This window comes from Molothrus aeneus, chromosome Z, assembly GCF_037042795.1.
Source record: "Molothrus aeneus isolate 106 chromosome Z, BPBGC_Maene_1.0, whole genome shotgun sequence".
In the NCBI taxonomy this organism is placed as follows: Eukaryota; Metazoa; Chordata; class Aves; order Passeriformes; family Icteridae; genus Molothrus; species Molothrus aeneus.
The window spans coordinates 39,024,271-39,041,616 of NC_089680.1; the positions used below are offsets into that span (position 1 = coordinate 39,024,271).

The following is a 17,346-nucleotide window of genomic DNA, read 5'->3' on the forward strand; positions in this document are numbered from 1 at the left end:
CAATTTATTTGGTTTTCAAAAGCAAAGAAAAAAAAATCCTTTCATTTTTTTTCTTTCATATCTTATGTCTCATACCACAGGCAAAATATCAATGTCATCTGCCAACTTTCAGCTCCTCCATCTACGCTGAAATTGTTTTAGTTAGTTTCCTGTTGCATCAGGATACTCTGACTGAGGTCCTGCTGAAGAGGACCTCTCTGTTTATTTGATTGCAATTTACCTAGTAAAGAGACCATTTTCTGTTTTCTCTGATGGATGTCAGAAATTAATTTGCTTTGCAGACATCCAGTGAATGAAAGACTGTTCAAAAATGCCAGAGGGCTCAGTATGGTTAATACATACATTCTGAAAACAACTACTATGGGTCTCAATAAAAAGCACTGTTAGTGAAGCATCAGACAAATGATAGTAAGCTTTACTGAACAGAGGGGACAACAAGAGTTATGGTAACAATCCAGTGTTAGAGTCTATGAAACAATGCAAAAAGCTGGTAGAAGAGCATTTCTTAGAACTGCTTTGGGAATACTGTCAGGCATTGAATACATTCACCAAAAACAAATGGCAAATTACTTAGCAAAAGCCTTGAGCTAGGTTTTTCAGAGATACAGCCAACCCATGCTATATTAGCATGAAGCACATTGCCTGACACCAGGACTAGGGCGACACAGAGAGCACCAAGCCCCTGACCACTAACAGTGCTTAGCTACTGCCTTGCTCATTGGCTCCATTTTGGTCTGTTCCAGCTGCCTAATTCCCAGATTACATGCACAAGCAGTTCTGGGGCAAGTTTGCAGCTGCTACTGAAAAGCAGAACATGTAAGAAAGAACATTGGAAAGGCCTCCACACATCCCTCTAACCAGGAAGGCTTGGCACCATTCATTCCTGCCCTTGTGCCACATCCCAGGATAAGCACATGCTCTGATTCTTGTTAAAAAGTCACTTTAAATATTACTAACACTTTGAAAAGATTCACTAAATAGTGACTTTGAGAATCTGGAGAAGTCAAAGGTCTTTTAGCATGCATGTGGCCAATCTGATTTGTAAGAAATTAGCCCTAAGCTGCGCTGGCTTGAGCCATTTTTACCTTTGTGATGGAAAACATGTACACTCTCCCTTCTTCCTTCTTCAAGTCATTCATAAACATTGGTGCACCCACAAGCAGCACATCTGTCACAGAATCCCTGTCGACATCCACTGAACACACCACACCGCCAAAGTAGGAGCCAATCTGAAATCATAAGCAAATGGGTTGTTGCTGTATGTGGCTTTTGTAAATCATGTTTTAGCACCTGATTCAGAAAACTTATATCCACTAATACTCTAATGCTACTGAATGTTGATGAATTATGTAGCATGCTCCATTGTTGGAAGAATCATATCCTTACACGTATTTCACTATTTCTGTCCTGTAGTCGCTGCTATGGCTTTACCACTCAGCAATAAAAATGCCAACAGAAAATAAGATATGGGAAGTATGTATTTTTTATAATTGCACAGGAAACTACCCAGCCTCTGATCTACTCTCAGATTTGTCTTACAGATGATACCAAAACCAGCTAAAACCATTCCTCTTTTCCAAACAGAGAAAAAGAGATTGAGCTTCCATATCTGTCTTCTGGTGTCATCTACTTCATAACTTGTCAGGCAGAGCAGAATTTACTGAGTGTCTCCTGATTTGAATTGTTGACAGAAGGATACATTAGTTAGATTTGTATATTATCTTTTGCCACTAATTGGATGACTTCCTAAAATACTGTTTAAGAGTAACAGCTAACCTCATTGAAATAGTCTAGCGGCAGAGAAAAGTTCAAGTGGATTCTAAATGCTTTGAGACAAAGAGGAATTTTCAAAACAAATTGCAATTTACTGCTGGGTCAATAAAAAAAGATCCCTGGAAGCTTGTATTCATGACCAAAATATACTTGCCTGCTCGCCTCTCTGTGACTGCACAATTGCAACATTACCATCACTGTCAACATTATAAACCACCACTCTGCCAGTGTAGTTGGATCTTGGTGCGCCAGCAACAAAATAGACAGAGCTCACAGTTGAGAGAACAGCAACAGAGTAACCTGGGTATAGAAGTTAACATTTAACATATGTGAGAGATCTTTACAACTTATCAGTTGGTCATCCATAAAAGCACAGAGGATGAGTCAATCCGGTATGTTAATTGAAAAGAGTGACGATTCCAGATGGGAAGTTATGCTGTCACATATGCATAGAATTTGCAATATTCTCCTGGAGAGAACAATGACACACAGATCAAGTTGAAGCAGGTTTACAGAAAAACACAATAGCTTTGTCTATTCAGTAAAATGTAGACCACAAAAATGTGATGCTTGTGAAGGGGAACACTTGTGAAAGGAAAAAAACATGCAAAGAGTATCCTTTGAAAGAAAAATAAAGAGAAATATGAGATGAGTGTTTGAACAAATCTTCAAACTAGGGAGGAACACCTAGCTTCTGCAAAGTTTGCAGTGCATTTTCCCACAGCTCACTAAACCACAGACCACTGTTTTGAATAGAAGAGGCTACATGAACAGCTTGTCAGCTGGAGGGTTGATTGAACTTCTCTGGACATTTTAATCCTCATTACCATTATTCTAGCATTTATTTGCTTTCAGGAAATGCCATTTAATACCTGTAAAAATGTAAACATGTATAAGCAGTATAAATCTAGCATTAGTACATTAGAATTCTGTGGTTTAGTTCCATCAAATTTATTTTAAGCAAAGAAAACAAAGTATTCCTTTATAAAGTCTACAGTTAAACTCAATAACAAAATGCCAGTGATGGGACAGAATATGCAGACCTTTAGCAAGCTGCAGAACAATATGAGGAGCACAGTCTAAAAGGATTATGCCTTGATCTTTGCATCACACCAGTCTAATTCAGATTTTTTGTTCAGACACAGGGTGAGAACAACTTTTTTGACTGCAAGTTCAATGAGCAACAAAACGAGATTTTATTCTGCAAGTTAAGTACACACCTTCCTAATCAATACAGAATACAATCATTTGAAGTGAGTGGGTGCCATGCAGAGCAGGGTTGCAGAACAATTGAGCAGGCTGTGATGTTCTAGCAGCTCTTTAACTTATGCTCTCCCAAGCTGGTGAGAGAGAGCTGGTATGGAGAGCTCCTACTGGAGGACAGAAAGTGGAAGGGAAATAAAGGGACAGAAAAGGCAACAACATTGTTCGCTCCAGAAAGATAAAAATAAATACACTGAAACTGACTTGTAGAGAAAGGAAATTATCTGAGCTTTTGAAAATTATTAAGAAAATTAAGTAAGAGAAAGTCTGAAGAGATCATACACACAAAGGAGCTACTGCTCATTTGCTTGGGTTTAGATTTATTAATTTTGTTGGATGCAAGTACTGCTGAGCCATAGGGGGAAAAAAGAGTATGTTAGTTGCAAAGAGAGCATATTGTTAAATACCTTTAAGAATGAGAAAGTCATAGATGCTTAATGGTAGTAGTAGTAGTAGCATTTTTCAAGGATGAAACAGCAGAGCAGGCATGTTGAAGGTTTACAGAAAGCAGTTCAATGAACTGAGAATACAGACTGGCTTTATTGGGTCACAAAAGCATGTCAAAAATACATATGGAGATTATAAGTAGCATCTCTATTAAGTGGTAGTAATATTCAAAATCTATAAACTGAACTGGAAAAGGCTAAGAAAACAGCAAGAACATATGAAACAACAGAAAGTCAATCAGCTTCTCATCCACATCGACATGGGGAAGGACACTCAAATGATGTAGCAGAAGCAACTCATAATGATCAGTATGATTCACTAAGCAGCCTTTTCAAATCCCATGATTTATTATGTCTCTGTGACTGTGCTGGTTTTGGCTGGAATACAGTTAATTTTCTTCACAGCAGCTGGTGTGGAGCTGCGATTTGGATTTATGCTGGAAACAGTGTTGATAACACAGGGATGTTTTAGTTACTACTGAGCAGTGCTCACCCAGGGTCAAGGCCTTTTCTGCTCCTCACTATGTTCCACCAGCGAGGAGCCTGGGAGGGGTCACAGGGAGTCGGGAGGGGACACAGCCAGGGCAGCTGCCCACCAGTGACACAAATGACTATCCCATTCCATATGGTGGCATGCTCAGTGTATAAAGGTGCAGGAGAAAGGAGGAAGGAGAAAGGAGGGGATGTTCAGAATGATGGCATTTGTTTTCCCAAGTCACAGTCGTGTGTGGAGCCCTGCTGTCCTGGGGATGCTTGAAAACACCTGTCTGTGCATGGAAAGGGAGGAATAAATCCCTTGATTTGCTTTGCTTGCATGCTTGACTTTTACTTTGTCTATATCTCAGCCCAGGAGTTCACTCACTTGAACTCTCCTGTATTCTCACTCCCTTTCAGGGACTGATTGAGGGGCTGCTTAGCTGCCAGCTGGGGTTAAACCACAGCAGTGACAAAGACTGATTTTTTTTTTTCAGCTTACCACTTTGATAATAGCAGGATTTAAAAAAAAATTCAAGTTTTTATTCAATGAACTATTGACTAGTAAAAAATAATCTTTTGACCAAAAATTCTTTTCACATTCTCAAATAATTTAACACCAATCCAGCTAGGAGAGAACTTTCCAACTTCTTTAATATCTCAATCAAGGTTTCATACATTTCCAGATTTGCATTTCAGCCTCTTACCTAGATATGAGCTATGATTTCTGTCCTGTAGAATCTTCTCAAACACATGGCTTGGAAAGGTGGTGGCTCTGTCTGAAGACTCCTGAACTACTGTTCCACTCCAGTCATAGGCCCCAACTGCACCCAGCAGCAGAACATCCTTTAAAAAATAAAACTCTACATTTTAGAACTACCTGATTTAGGAGAAGTGTGAGCAAAGCTGAAGGTCGCACGCACAATTTCACATCACTGGGTTTAAGGCAGTGATGCAGACTAAAGCCTGCAGGCAGCTGACTGGAGCTGCTCATCGTTGCTCCTTAGGTGCAGGACTTTACTGCCCCATTGAAAGGGATTATCACCCTTCGACTGCAAGAGGATAAGTGACTGCTTTAGCTCCTGTGGCACTGCAACTCATGATAAAATGGGTTTATTTAAACACTGTGGTAATTTCCTATGTCTGTCCACGCTGGGGTTGGGCTTGCTAAGTCCATGGTTTTATACACCCATGATCCTCAGAAGGCTGAAGATCACACAAATGCAGCTGTACAAAAAAGCTAAAGCCTCTTTTCTCAAAACAAAAGTGCCAATGAGAGCACAAAAAAGCTGATGCGAATAAATAGTTTAATTCTTTACAAAAGGAGATGTTCTTGAGAAAAGAGTTAAAACTAAAATCCAAATTAGCATGGCTCATTATACAGAATACTTCATACAGAAACACTGAATCTTATACTTGTAAAGAAAAAACAAATATAGTTTAGTTTATTCAAGTTATTAAAATTCTTCACTAAACTGACATACTGTTACAGAAAACTGCAATAAAATTGAATGTGTAATTTTCCTCAAAAAATGCCCATATGTTTCTCATTATTTTTCCATTTCTTAGCATCAACTGCTTCATAATTTAAAACTTCAATTTGTGAAAATAAAAGGGACTTATAAAATATTATTTCATTCATCTTTAAGAGTTATGAGAAAGAAACAACCTTCTTGTACTTTCAGTTGAAAGCTGATTGAGCCACATTTGGATTTTGCAAGGAGAACTTACTTGTTAATCTTAAAGTTGATTAGCACTAAAATATATCTGATTTTTGGTTCTAATTTTTAAGTGAAATATGCCTTAAACAAATATAATTAATTTTATAATTTATAGAGAAATTCTTTCCATATTTGATTTATTTATATTTTGGTAGCTGTCTACCAGCTTTACAGTATAGCTAGTCACAAACAAGGAGGAATTAAATTTTTCCAGCTACACGAACTCAGAAATCACTGAAAGCATTGTATTAACACATCTCAAAATTAGTACATGAAAAAAACTATAATACAATTATACTTATTAATATAATGTGTAAAAAAATTAAAAGTATAATTTGATATTCTGCTTGTAAAAAGTTCTTAAAATTGGACATTGTGTTTTTATTTCTCTTTTCTTACACTCATGTGTACATATGTTTATCTATTAGTATCACTAAATAATTAAACTCACATACCTTTTTTTGTGAGTAATATGCACTGAAGCCCACCTGTGACATTTCCATTTGAAAGGTATCACCTTGATCAGTACCTGGTAAAACAGATATGCATATATGGTTATCTCTATGTAACCATACAAAATCCAGTCTTGTTGCCTCTCAGTTAGCTATAGAGGGACTGTGTATATCCACCAATTTGGCCAAAGCATTTACAAGCAATGGAAATCAGAGCTGGTAAAATGTAGAAAATTTGGAGGATTCAATTGAGGCAAATTATAAGATGGAGCCAAGAGCCACGCTATAAGTCTCTTCCAAAAAAAGAGCAGAAGAGGATGGTCAAGATGGCTTGAATCAGTTTGCACAGTCTTGCTATTGTGGCTGGTCTCTTTTTGTGTTTCCTAGGAAGTATTACTACCCTGAAATTAACAACTTTAATGACTGTATATTCATAACTTCCAAACAGAAATTTTTATTTTCATATAGAACTCCTAAAAACTGTTGTAATTGTCTTGAAAAATACTGTGAGATCCATTTCCTAAGCTAGATGGATAGGAATTCAGTGGGAGTGCTCAGTAAAAAGACCTATTCCCCTGCTTTGAGTAGCTGTATGGGCCTAGCAAAGATTAAATGAAGGAGAAAGAGAAGGGAATATTTCTTCCTGAGCACAGGAAAGTGGCAGACATAAGCTTCTGAGGGAGCTGTGAGCAGGCTACACATCCCCAAGGCAAGGTCCCAATTTAATTTAAATTTAAAAGCTGGCTTTCGGGACAAAGCCAAAGTATCTCTGTGCCACCTCTGCAACACCTTCCTCTGAGCAATACACAGGAGTGTGGGTGGTGTTAGGGAGGGCAACACACAAATTGCATTTTCAGTTCTGTAATTAGTAACCCAGTCTTCTGGTTTGTTTTGTTTGGCTTGTGGGTCTGGTTTTTTTTTGTTGGGTTTTTTGTTTGGTTTTGGGGTTTTTTTGGTGGTGTTTTTTGTTTTAGTTTGTTTTTGTTTTTGTTTTTGTTTTAATTTAAAAATAGCTTAGGTTTCACACAGGTGAAGCTCACAAGCATAAAGATACCTTTATTCTTCTGGTTGTAACAAATACATTTGGTTGCAAATGGAAAAACCCCCATACCTGAAGCCCGTGACATTTAGACATTTTCTTTAGCTGGGGAATGTTTTCCCCAAACTGCAGAAATTAACTTAAACCTCAGGCTAATTAGGGGTGGAGTAGCTGGGGGAACACCTGTGAAAACCAGAGCCTACCTGAGCAGAGCGGAGCAGGGAGAAGCCTGCAGCTCCTGCTACCCCTTATTTTCACAAAACTGCACCAAACTGAAGCGAAACAAAATCCTAAGCTCATCAGCTGGGAGAATCTGATCTAATTTTTTCAAACGCATTGAGTATTTTACCTTCTATACTAAAAATGCGTTCTCCAAGTGTTCCTGCTTCTTCCAGTAGAGCAGCCTCAGATGACACATTGAAGAAATACTTCTCTGTTGGGTGACTTGCAATTCCCTTGATTTCTTTAATTAAGTTTTTAGTATCCAGTTCATGCCTTATTAAGTATCCCAAAACCTTGTGTAAAGAAACAAACAAACAAACAGCAAAATAAGAAGAGAGAGAGAGAGATCATGGTGCTACTCCATTACTTCCTGTATTATTTTAGCAAATATTCTACATAGTTTAATAAAAGTTACCTTTGTTCATATTACTGAATTGCTTATTAGAGTTCATTCCTATGCAAGGGACCATTCATACAGGAAAGGAACATAAGGCCTGGCAAGGGAGAAAACCACTGAAGTTGCTCAGGCAATTCTAGTCCTGCTTTTTCAGCCAGTGAAAAGACCAGTATTTCCCTCAGCTCAGAGGATTAATTTGGCTTTGCTCCAGTCTCACCAGTGTAACGATGTGTGCATTACATACCACTTTTGTATAGAACATGTACTTTGATACATACATAACAAAACAATCTTTCAAACATGCAGTAATGTATAATTGCAGTATTACTTACAGCAATGCCAAATCTGGTTATATTGTCTTCATTGCATTTACCTATCACTGTTTTCAGGTTGGAGCCATCATGTGATTCGCCGTCTGTCACAACAACCATGACTTTTGTGGCTGTTGGGCGTCCTCCCGACTCAGCTGAGAAGGCATACTGTCTGTTATAAAACATTGGGTTTATCACACATCAATCCATCATGGATGGAACCCAGCACACACACTGTGATGGATATGCCCATCACTGAATTAGAGCAAGTTGCTTCTGTAGTGCATAAGAAATATAACTAAAGAAGGAGGAAAAAAAATATGTAGGGCTGGAAGGACTGGATGGTGTTTCTAATAAAAATGTAAATTCCAGGAAAAACATTTTTTTTTTTGTACAAATATTTCTAAATGAAAAGGGGGTTGTATCAGAACTATTAAAGTTTTATGACACTAGGAATTGGCATCATCAAGCTCATACAAAAATGGAACAGAATTAATAATAGGCTTCTCAATACTACTGCAAATATTGATTCCATTGATAGCTGAGCCTGTTCCTAAACCAAATTCTCAAGTTCATTTGATTCAGCATGTATTTTGGCCTAGAGTTCTGTACTTGATAAAACTTCAAAACAGCATCTTCTTGTTGAGATGGACCTGGTTTATATATATGTTAAGAGTCATAAAACATTGGTTTAAATTTTCCCTATTTTTTCACACTCATGCTGCTGCAGTGATAAACTGACAACAGACAAGAGGTTTTTATTTTCTCTGCAACCAACCAAAGCCTGATCTGCAAACATAAATGTTACTGGGCCCACTGAATCCCTGGATAAACTTTGCTTCTTTCAGTGGTTTTGCATCTTTCCTAAAACCTTGTCCTCTCTGTTTGACGCACTGTCATGTTTAGAGATCTGTGACATAAAAAGCAACTCTGTTGGGTGCCAGAATTCCTTTAGAGTAGACTTCAACCCAATGGTTAACAATATGCTTTTCAGCAATTCTAGTTTACATATTCCTGTGCCAGTCTGCATGGGACAATGTAAATGTACCTGATGGATTCTGCCTAGTGCCGGGAACCTACTCCAGAGGCCCTGGGCACATGGACTTCCAGCGGGAATGAAGCTCAAGATGTTCTCACTGCCATGTAAGGTAAGTTACAACAGTTGCACAGTAGATCATCAACGCATCTCACCTTGCATTGTCAATGGCTTTGAAAGTATTAGTGAGATCTCCTCCCTTCTGAGATGTTTTCTCCATTGCTTTAACAACCTCATCCTTGGTTTGATATGTATTCAAGTTGAAGACTACTCGGGGATCATTAGCGTACTGAATTAAACCCACCTATGCAATAAAGACAAATGGTGTTAGATTATGATGCTTTTCAATTAGTTACATAGAGTCATGATGCTTACTTATGTGTCAGGTTGGTGTAAAAGGTCTGCAAATGCACAGTTCTCTTTCAACACATATAAAACCAATTAATATTAACACGTTTGAAAAGCAAAGAAAGCTAAAATGCTCTTGCACTTTGTATCATTTGTTATGGACTACAGTATGTTATTGCAAATGATCTGAAATAATAGACATTAAATGTTTGCTTGGTTACTTCTGGAAGGGCTGATGGATAGCAATAATACTAGGAGCTCTGGGAAAAAAGAGAAGATAGCAATAGTTCTACAAGCTGACAGCACCTCAGTCTGATCTCTTCTAAGGAAGTCCTAAAGGTTAGTTCCTTCACAGCACTGCAAACCCTACTTGTTTTTAATATAGGTGAAGCTAAAAATGTAAGATAAGATGTGCATTTAAAACAAAGGCAAAAAAGAGAAGATGCTAAAGGTGAGGTTCAGATAGAACTGAGCAGGAAGCCTAGCTTTTAAGCACCTCACTTCCAAAGTAGCCCAAGGAAGAAGGCAGCCTTTGGGAGAGAGATTTCCAGTGCCCCAGTCTCTTTGTTCTCAGAACTGTTTAGGGAAAATGGACAACTGTAAAGACAGAAGATGTTTAAAACAAAAAAAAAAAAAGGCAATAAAATTTTCCTTACCATCATCAAATCAAAAGGAAAAAAACCCCTCAAAGATCAGTGAGTAAAGAAGGAGGAAAAGTTCCTGTTTTAAAGATGCAGCAGTTGGAAAGTAAGGGTTGTATGAAAAGTCCATTAAAATCTGTTCTACTTTTATCACATCCCCAAAGGCTATTTTCAACTACTTTTATGTCTAATGTGTGAAAGAGATCTGACTCCCCTAGATAGACTTCTATTACATAGACTTCTATTTCAGTTAATTTATATTTTGGATCAAATTACTAATCCCTTTTGAAATATGATAACCACGAGATAAAATTCCCAACACTGAGTAGGATAACTGTGTAATATGTGGCTTTGAGGTACTGTAGTTACACAAAATCATGCTTGGTTTCCTTTAAAATTGGTTGGTTTAGGTTTTGTTTGGGTTTCTTTGGTCTTTCTCAAATATGTCTTTGACTTACCTGGGTCTTGTTAAGGCCTATGTCTAAGCCTTGTACAAATTTTTTCAAAAATGCCCGCACTGCATCCCAGGGATAAATGCTGTTTGACTCATCACAAACCACCACAACATCTATAACAGAGGAACACTCTAAAACAAAAATAAGAAGTGGACATTAAATGCATTTGCAGTCTCAATATACACCTCAGCTAAATACAGAGGTGCATATTTAGGTCTCACACAGGCAACACTTCAGCTCAGGAGGCTTTGCCAGAATGACAACTCAGTAAGAGCGTATGCAGGTTTTAAGCCTGCGCTGGTGCCATGCCTCTGAATACAGAGGATTAAGACCATATTTACATCAGCATCGGATCACAATTTGTCAGGCTTTACATATAAATCTCAAGACTTTGGTTTTGGGACATACTATTTTTTTTTTTTTTTAAGAAATGAAAATTAACAGTCCCCCACATAGTATCTCTTGATTTTCTTTGATATGTTTTGTTGTTTTGTTTTTTTTTTAATTGAATGTGTTTTGTACACTTTGCCTTACTTTGGACAGCTGGAGAAAAGCTTCTTAAGATCTCAAAACTTGGACTGATTTCAGAACAAACTCCTGTTGCATAGTATTGTCTTCCACACTGCTGCGCCCACAAGGGACCACAAGTCTTTAAAAAATAACAACAAAAAGAAACGATAAAAATAACAAATACTTGTCTCACCACATCTACACACAAAACCACCCCAAGCAGGATGACAGCGAAGCTCTCTGGGGTCATGAGGCCAGCCAGCACCGCCCCTCCCGCGGAGTTCCTCAGGGAGCGGAAGGAATTCCCGCCGCCGCGGCCCTCGCCCATCCCGCGCACCCTGCGCTGCAGCGCCAGCGCCGGCCGCCAGGTGGCGGCAGCGCCCCGCGCAGGCGGGCCCGGGGGACGCGCGGCAGCGCCGTGAGGGGCGGGCGGGGAACCGGGACCCAAGCCGGGAACCGGGACCCGAGCCGGGAACCGGGATCTGAGAGGGGCGGGCGGGGACCCGAGCCGGGAGCCGGGAGCCGAGCGGGGGACCGACAGCTGGGAGCCCTCCGAAAGGCTCGTCCCAACGGGAATTCCCCTGGCATCTACAGCGGGGTGAGCGCTGTCTCACTGGGCTGCACCAGCCCCTGGCCGCGCATCCCCCCCGGGGTTTCGTTGGCTTTGGGGGAAAATGGCCCTGCTTCGCTGCTGGAAACAACCTCTGTAAACAGCAGTATTTTCATCATCCTGCTGTCATTTACATCTTCCAACAACTTTATATGTACTGATATCAACCATATATTAAGGCAGTATCTTGCCGTGAGAATACAGGGGGAGTTGTGTGTGTGTGTGCATTGAGGTGGCGAGTCGGTGTATTTCCTTCTTAAAAGAAAACATTATAAACTCGAGGAAATAAATATAACCTCTGCATAACCTCTCTCCAACTGTACTGTGAGAAATTGTAGTTTCCTTATATATACACTCTGGCTGCACCCACCTTTATTTAGGAAAAGAGGGACTTTTCTCAAGAATAGTAGAGGGTAGAAAAAAGTAATTAAGTTCAAAAGTCGAAAATGAGCTAAATCGCCCACTTGGTTTCCCAGTGAGAGACAACATCAAACTATCCTAAGATATTTGACCAGATGGTGGATTTTGCAGAGGAGAAAGGAAGTATATCCACATTATCTGATCTTGAGATAAGTACTTTTTTTAGCTGCTACACGAAGCATGGTTAGTTCTTACTGAAAAGACGGATTTTTAGCAAGGTGAAAGGTACAAAATAAATCATCTATATGGAGCTGGAGGAGGGTTACTGGCCTTTAAAATTAATTTAAAGTTCTTTTTAGATCGGTCTTATTCTAACTTTTTTTTCTGTATTGGTGGTAGTTGAAAACTGTGATGTTAACCTTGGAGGAAAAAGCAAAAATGTTCTAATAATCTTTGTTGATCTTCAGAGGAACAAAGATGGGGGAAATTAATGTTCTAGCACTGCTTAAGTCAGAAATTTAAGATGCATCATTACTGAACCGGAGATCACATATCAAGAACAGATGAACTTGAAAGGCAGAAAGTTATAAAGGGGTGGGGAGTTTTCCTTCAGGACAAACATTAAGAGATGAGGGCATAAACTGGAAGGGGGAGATGGATGACTGCAGGGTGTCTGCAAGCATGCAGCCAGCATACAAAGCAAATATGGCTTAGAGATGTGTGATGAGAACCTGTTGAGTTGCGGAAATACCAAATACACTGTAGAGTGCCTGGGAAAGACTCACATGGAATACAGCAGAGACCAGGTCGTTGATGTTTGAGAGAGACGTATTTTAGAAAGAACATTTCAGCCAAAAAACTCTGTATTTGTTTAGCAAGGCAAAGGAGAAGGGTGGTTTGGGCTGTAAAATAGAGAAGGGAGATTTTACCTGCAGGGAGATGAGAGCTGCTTCTTTCAACTAAAGGCACAGCACTGCCCAGTAAACAAACTGATAAAAATTTAGATGGGAAATCCAGAAAAACCTTGTTAACCATCAGTGAAATTCTTCAGCACCTCTCCAACAGGACTAAGCATGCCTCAGAAAAATGTAATGAGCGTGTGGGAAATTACTGCCCTGCACTTGGAATACCTGTGGGAAGCAATCCCCTGGCATCAAACAGCATCCCGGCAGGACTGGGAGCTGCAGCACAGACATGCCAGCCTGGGTAACACTCCCAAGCCAAAGAGCACAGGGACTGAGCACGCAGCACAGACTGGGACAGGCAGAGGGAAGCTGGGAGAGGCCTCAGGAGGAACAGGAACAGTGAGCTGGGAGGAGGAAAGCCTGAAATAACCTGCAGAGCCCATCACAGAGGCCAGCTGCCACAGACAGAGTCTTGGAGCAAAGTCCTGGCTGGAAGCAGCTTGCAAATAGGAGCAGGCTGTCCACGCATAGGGTTCAATACCTGCCACAACTAAACCATGGGGCTTTTGGTATTTGTTGAGGCTGAGTCACAGATAAGCACCTGTCTCCAGAACCTCACTCTCCTTATGTCAAAAAAGAACTCCTGTTGATGAAAACGTGACTGTTTATGTCTTAGAATTCAACCTGGCTTTTTGTGTTTTTTTTTTTTTTTCTTTTTTAAATTTAAGGAGAATCAATCAATAACATGTGGATCAGGAAATACTTTTTAACAGAGAAGTTCAAATATTATTAGAAAATTCAAATTTCCCTGCATGAGATATTTTAAAACATTCTAGTTATTCATACTGACTAAAAGTGGGTATTCAATTAAAAGTAGTTGAAAGTGTTATTCAAGAGAGAGAATAAGATCTTTTAATCAAAGCCTTCTCAAGCCACAAGTCAAGAAAATTACTGTTACTATTGAAGTTATGAATAACTTTACTAATTCCATGAGGACTGCTGGAAAGGTTGGAATTAGACATACTTCTAAGTACTTCATGTAACTACATGTTAATGAATATAATAAATACTTGAATACTTTTGTGATTACTAGGAAGATGCAACAAAAAAATACAAAGCTTAAGGACAGCCTAGAGATCTTCTCTCTGTATTTTATTGTTTTACTTATGTACTGCACATGGCTACATCAAACTGAAATACACCTACACACCAAGAGTTTTCATGATTATGATTAGGATCATAAAAAACCATATTAAACAGGTATGCACTTCCTTTCAGGTAAGAATTTTGCAGGCTCCAAGGACAGTGGTTTGTGAAATATACACAGAGAAAATGCATCCTCTTCCAAGCTCACTAACCAAATAAAAGGGACTAGAAATACTGATATCTCAGGAGAACAGTGCCTGTGCAAGTGTGAATGATAGAGGAGAGATTATATAAAGCCCATTGAAAGCACAATCAGAACTATGCAAGACCACCTTAAATAATTTAATGGTGGAAATATTCTTGCCTATATTGTCTGACTTGAATCACTGAGACATTAATTAGGATGTTTAGATAAACAACAAAGGAGAGACTTCACAATTTTTCTTGCATTAATGATACATTCTACAATTGATTTTGGACCCTAGGTAAGTGCAGTGGGATGTACTAATCCATGCTGCATAATAAAATACATTTAGCCTGCACTTATGAAAATATGTGGATAATTCTGGTTTCTTGATTCTCTTTAGAAGTTTCTGTGTGTACTCCATATGATCTTGATACATACCAGAAATCCTCCATTTTTTGAGTTCTGTATCAGAGTCAAGCCAAGGTTCATGTCCTTTTTAATTTCAGTCACATTTGGAATATTTATTAAAGCTGAAATAAAATTAAATTAAGTAATGACAGAATAATAGATAAGGTGTAGAATCAATTTACTAAGTTAGAATTAATTTCAAAAACTTGATTTTTCATAATCTAAGGTGCCTTTTCCAAATGTCTGCATGCAATTCTGAGATAAAAGAAACAAAAGCCAATCTTTGGGGAAAAAAAATTTGCTAACTATCAAATATAGACATCAATTAAGTATGGCCATTTAGAGTATCTGCCCTCAAGAGAGCTGAAGGCAAAAGAGAGGAAGAAAAAAATCTACCTATTGCATGGTTTTGGCTGGCTGAATAGCTGCAGCTGAGTAGCTACTGTTACATTCCTCAGGACACCAGACTCCTCTGATCCAGTATCAGGCTTTAGACAAAAAACTGGAAGGGCCAGCGGAGGGCAGAAATTATCTGCACCACAAATAAACACAAAGGAGGCATCTCAGCACACCCTGCTGCCTCATATTTTCACTGTATCCCAACCTGAACTCCATTTTATAGCTACTTTACAAGCACAGACACACACCCCTACCTGGTTTAGGGAGGACAGGGACAGGCACTTACCAGCATGGAGCCCCGTGCCCACCAGCCACTGGCTCTGGGACCCACAGTGCTCCTGCCCCTTGGTAAGGACTCCAGGTGCCCCAGGGGGTGACACTGAGACCCCAGTGCCTCCAGCAGCTGGCACTACCTGGCCTGGGTCCAGTGGCAGGCACCAATTTTTGCTGAGACAGACACATGTCTCATCAGCACTGCGGCCTTGCAGCACACACATGCCTTCACAGAATCTGAGATTATGCAGACTGCTAGTTAAGAAAAGTTTTAATAAGGTAGACTGGCCTCATACAAACACAGGGAAAAACTTAACAAGTGTAGCAAGACACTGTTAGTAAGAACATACCTTGTAAATTCAATTTTTTGCATGTGGTTTTGGAGACACCAACAGGACATGCATATATATCTCCAGTTCTGTTTGCAGGATAGCCACTCCAGGGTGAACCAACCAACAACCTAAAGGAAAAGGAACTTGATTATGTCCATAATGATACTGAAAAAGTTTAGCAGCAGCATTGCATGGCACACTATAGGTAACAGGTAGAGAAGCTCTCATGAGCGCCCAAGGCATTCAGGTGTAGGAGACTTCTCCAGAACTGTTCAGAAGCTTTACTTGCATGTCAATACACTGCACTGGATTCACCAAGGACAGCTTTGGTGGAGAAGAAGAATGGGAGAGCCTTTGGGGCTTCATCTGCCTCCAACACATGTAGCATTTTTAATGTGACATTATGTCCTAGCTCAGAAGAAATACGGTGAAGGTTCTAATATATATAGACACATAAAAATGTACAAATATATATGTTGGGGATCAAGATGCATATTACTTATTGTTCTATGAGTTAATGGTTAACTGATTCCTTTTGGGTTATTCTTTTAACTGATAAAAAGCATTTTCTACAGGATCTACTCGGCAACAATAAAACACTTATGTCTGAGCTTGAGCACTACCACACCTTGATAACACTGAGTCAGAAAGAAAATACTGCAGGTGGTAACAATCTGCTGCATAAAGTCTGTAATCCTGAACAAGAAAATTAATACTTATGATAATTTTGCCTGCAACACAAAGTGATTTATGTTCTCTGACTCATTTGTTCATCTGCCATAAGATTTCCCCCCAACATCTGCCCCTCAAGACTCTTAATTTTTATCTGAAAGCCTTCACAAAACTATTTAGTTCACCTTCTTGGAATACTGCTTAAGAACACCTCTCTTTTATCAAAAGTCTCTAAATGATGATCTCAAGGGTTATTAAAAATAAAGCAGATTATTGAAAAGCAGGGATTATGGGTATTTGCTCCAGCAGCAACATGACTTTATTTTCAAACAGAACAATCCATGGTAGTAAGTAATGCATTTTGGAGATTGTAGGAAGACAAGCAATGGAGCCCCAATACAGAATATTGAATTCAACTAGAAATCATCTTTTTTTAGTCCATCAGTAGGTTGTTTAGAGCAAAATTGCTATTCTCTAAAATTTTATAGGTATCTAACCTATACCTTTATACCTTGTGCTATAAAAAAATTGTGCAATTTTTGTTTTCTAAAGCAATTTCTATATATATCATTAACTTCCTAGGGATCATCTGATTTTACTGCTGTGATGTTAGTTTTAATAAAATGGATATGACAAAAAGGAGTTTTAGATGCACATGAAAGAGTTTTTCTCTAGTTTGCTCAGAGAAAATACTGCTAAACTGCAGTTTCTTTTTAAGTTTATTTCACATTCATCAAACACAAAAAAAATTATTTTATTAGTTCAGCTGGGGTTTGGTTTCAGATTCTCTTTCTTGTGTGTCTGGATATTTTAAGAATGCCTAACTCTTTCTCAATTACCTTGTTGGAAAAGGGTGATCATGCAGGCAGCAGGAACAGGACTTAGTGTACTTCTAGCATCTCTAAATACGCAACTTAGCTTCATACAAACACCTCTCTCAAACAAAAAAATTGCAGTAGCTGTGAG

The 17,346-nt window shown here is 39.0% G+C and overlaps 1 protein-coding gene across 1 annotated transcript in view; it reads right to left on the reverse strand.

Annotated features, from left to right (window-relative positions):
* Positions 1 to 15,600, reverse strand: part of ITGA2 (integrin subunit alpha 2) — a 40,551-nt gene extending 24,951 nt beyond the window's left edge. Inside the window, exons 1-11 of the mRNA XM_066569766.1 lie at positions 15,390 to 15,600; positions 11,282 to 11,676; positions 11,113 to 11,227; positions 10,582 to 10,709; positions 9,290 to 9,438; positions 8,120 to 8,270; positions 7,518 to 7,683; positions 6,133 to 6,206; positions 4,664 to 4,802; positions 1,928 to 2,073; positions 1,086 to 1,229 (exon numbers count right to left, since the gene is read on the reverse strand). Coding sequence (XP_066425863.1) covers positions 1,086 to 1,229; positions 1,928 to 2,073; positions 4,664 to 4,802; positions 6,133 to 6,206; positions 7,518 to 7,683; positions 8,120 to 8,270; positions 9,290 to 9,438; positions 10,582 to 10,709; positions 11,113 to 11,227; positions 11,282 to 11,676; positions 15,390 to 15,600 — 1,818 coding nt within the window. The remainder of the gene's footprint in view (positions 1 to 1,085; positions 1,230 to 1,927; positions 2,074 to 4,663; positions 4,803 to 6,132; positions 6,207 to 7,517; positions 7,684 to 8,119; positions 8,271 to 9,289; positions 9,439 to 10,581; positions 10,710 to 11,112; positions 11,228 to 11,281; positions 11,677 to 15,389) is intronic.
* Positions 15,601 to 17,346: the final 1,746 nt, after the last annotated feature.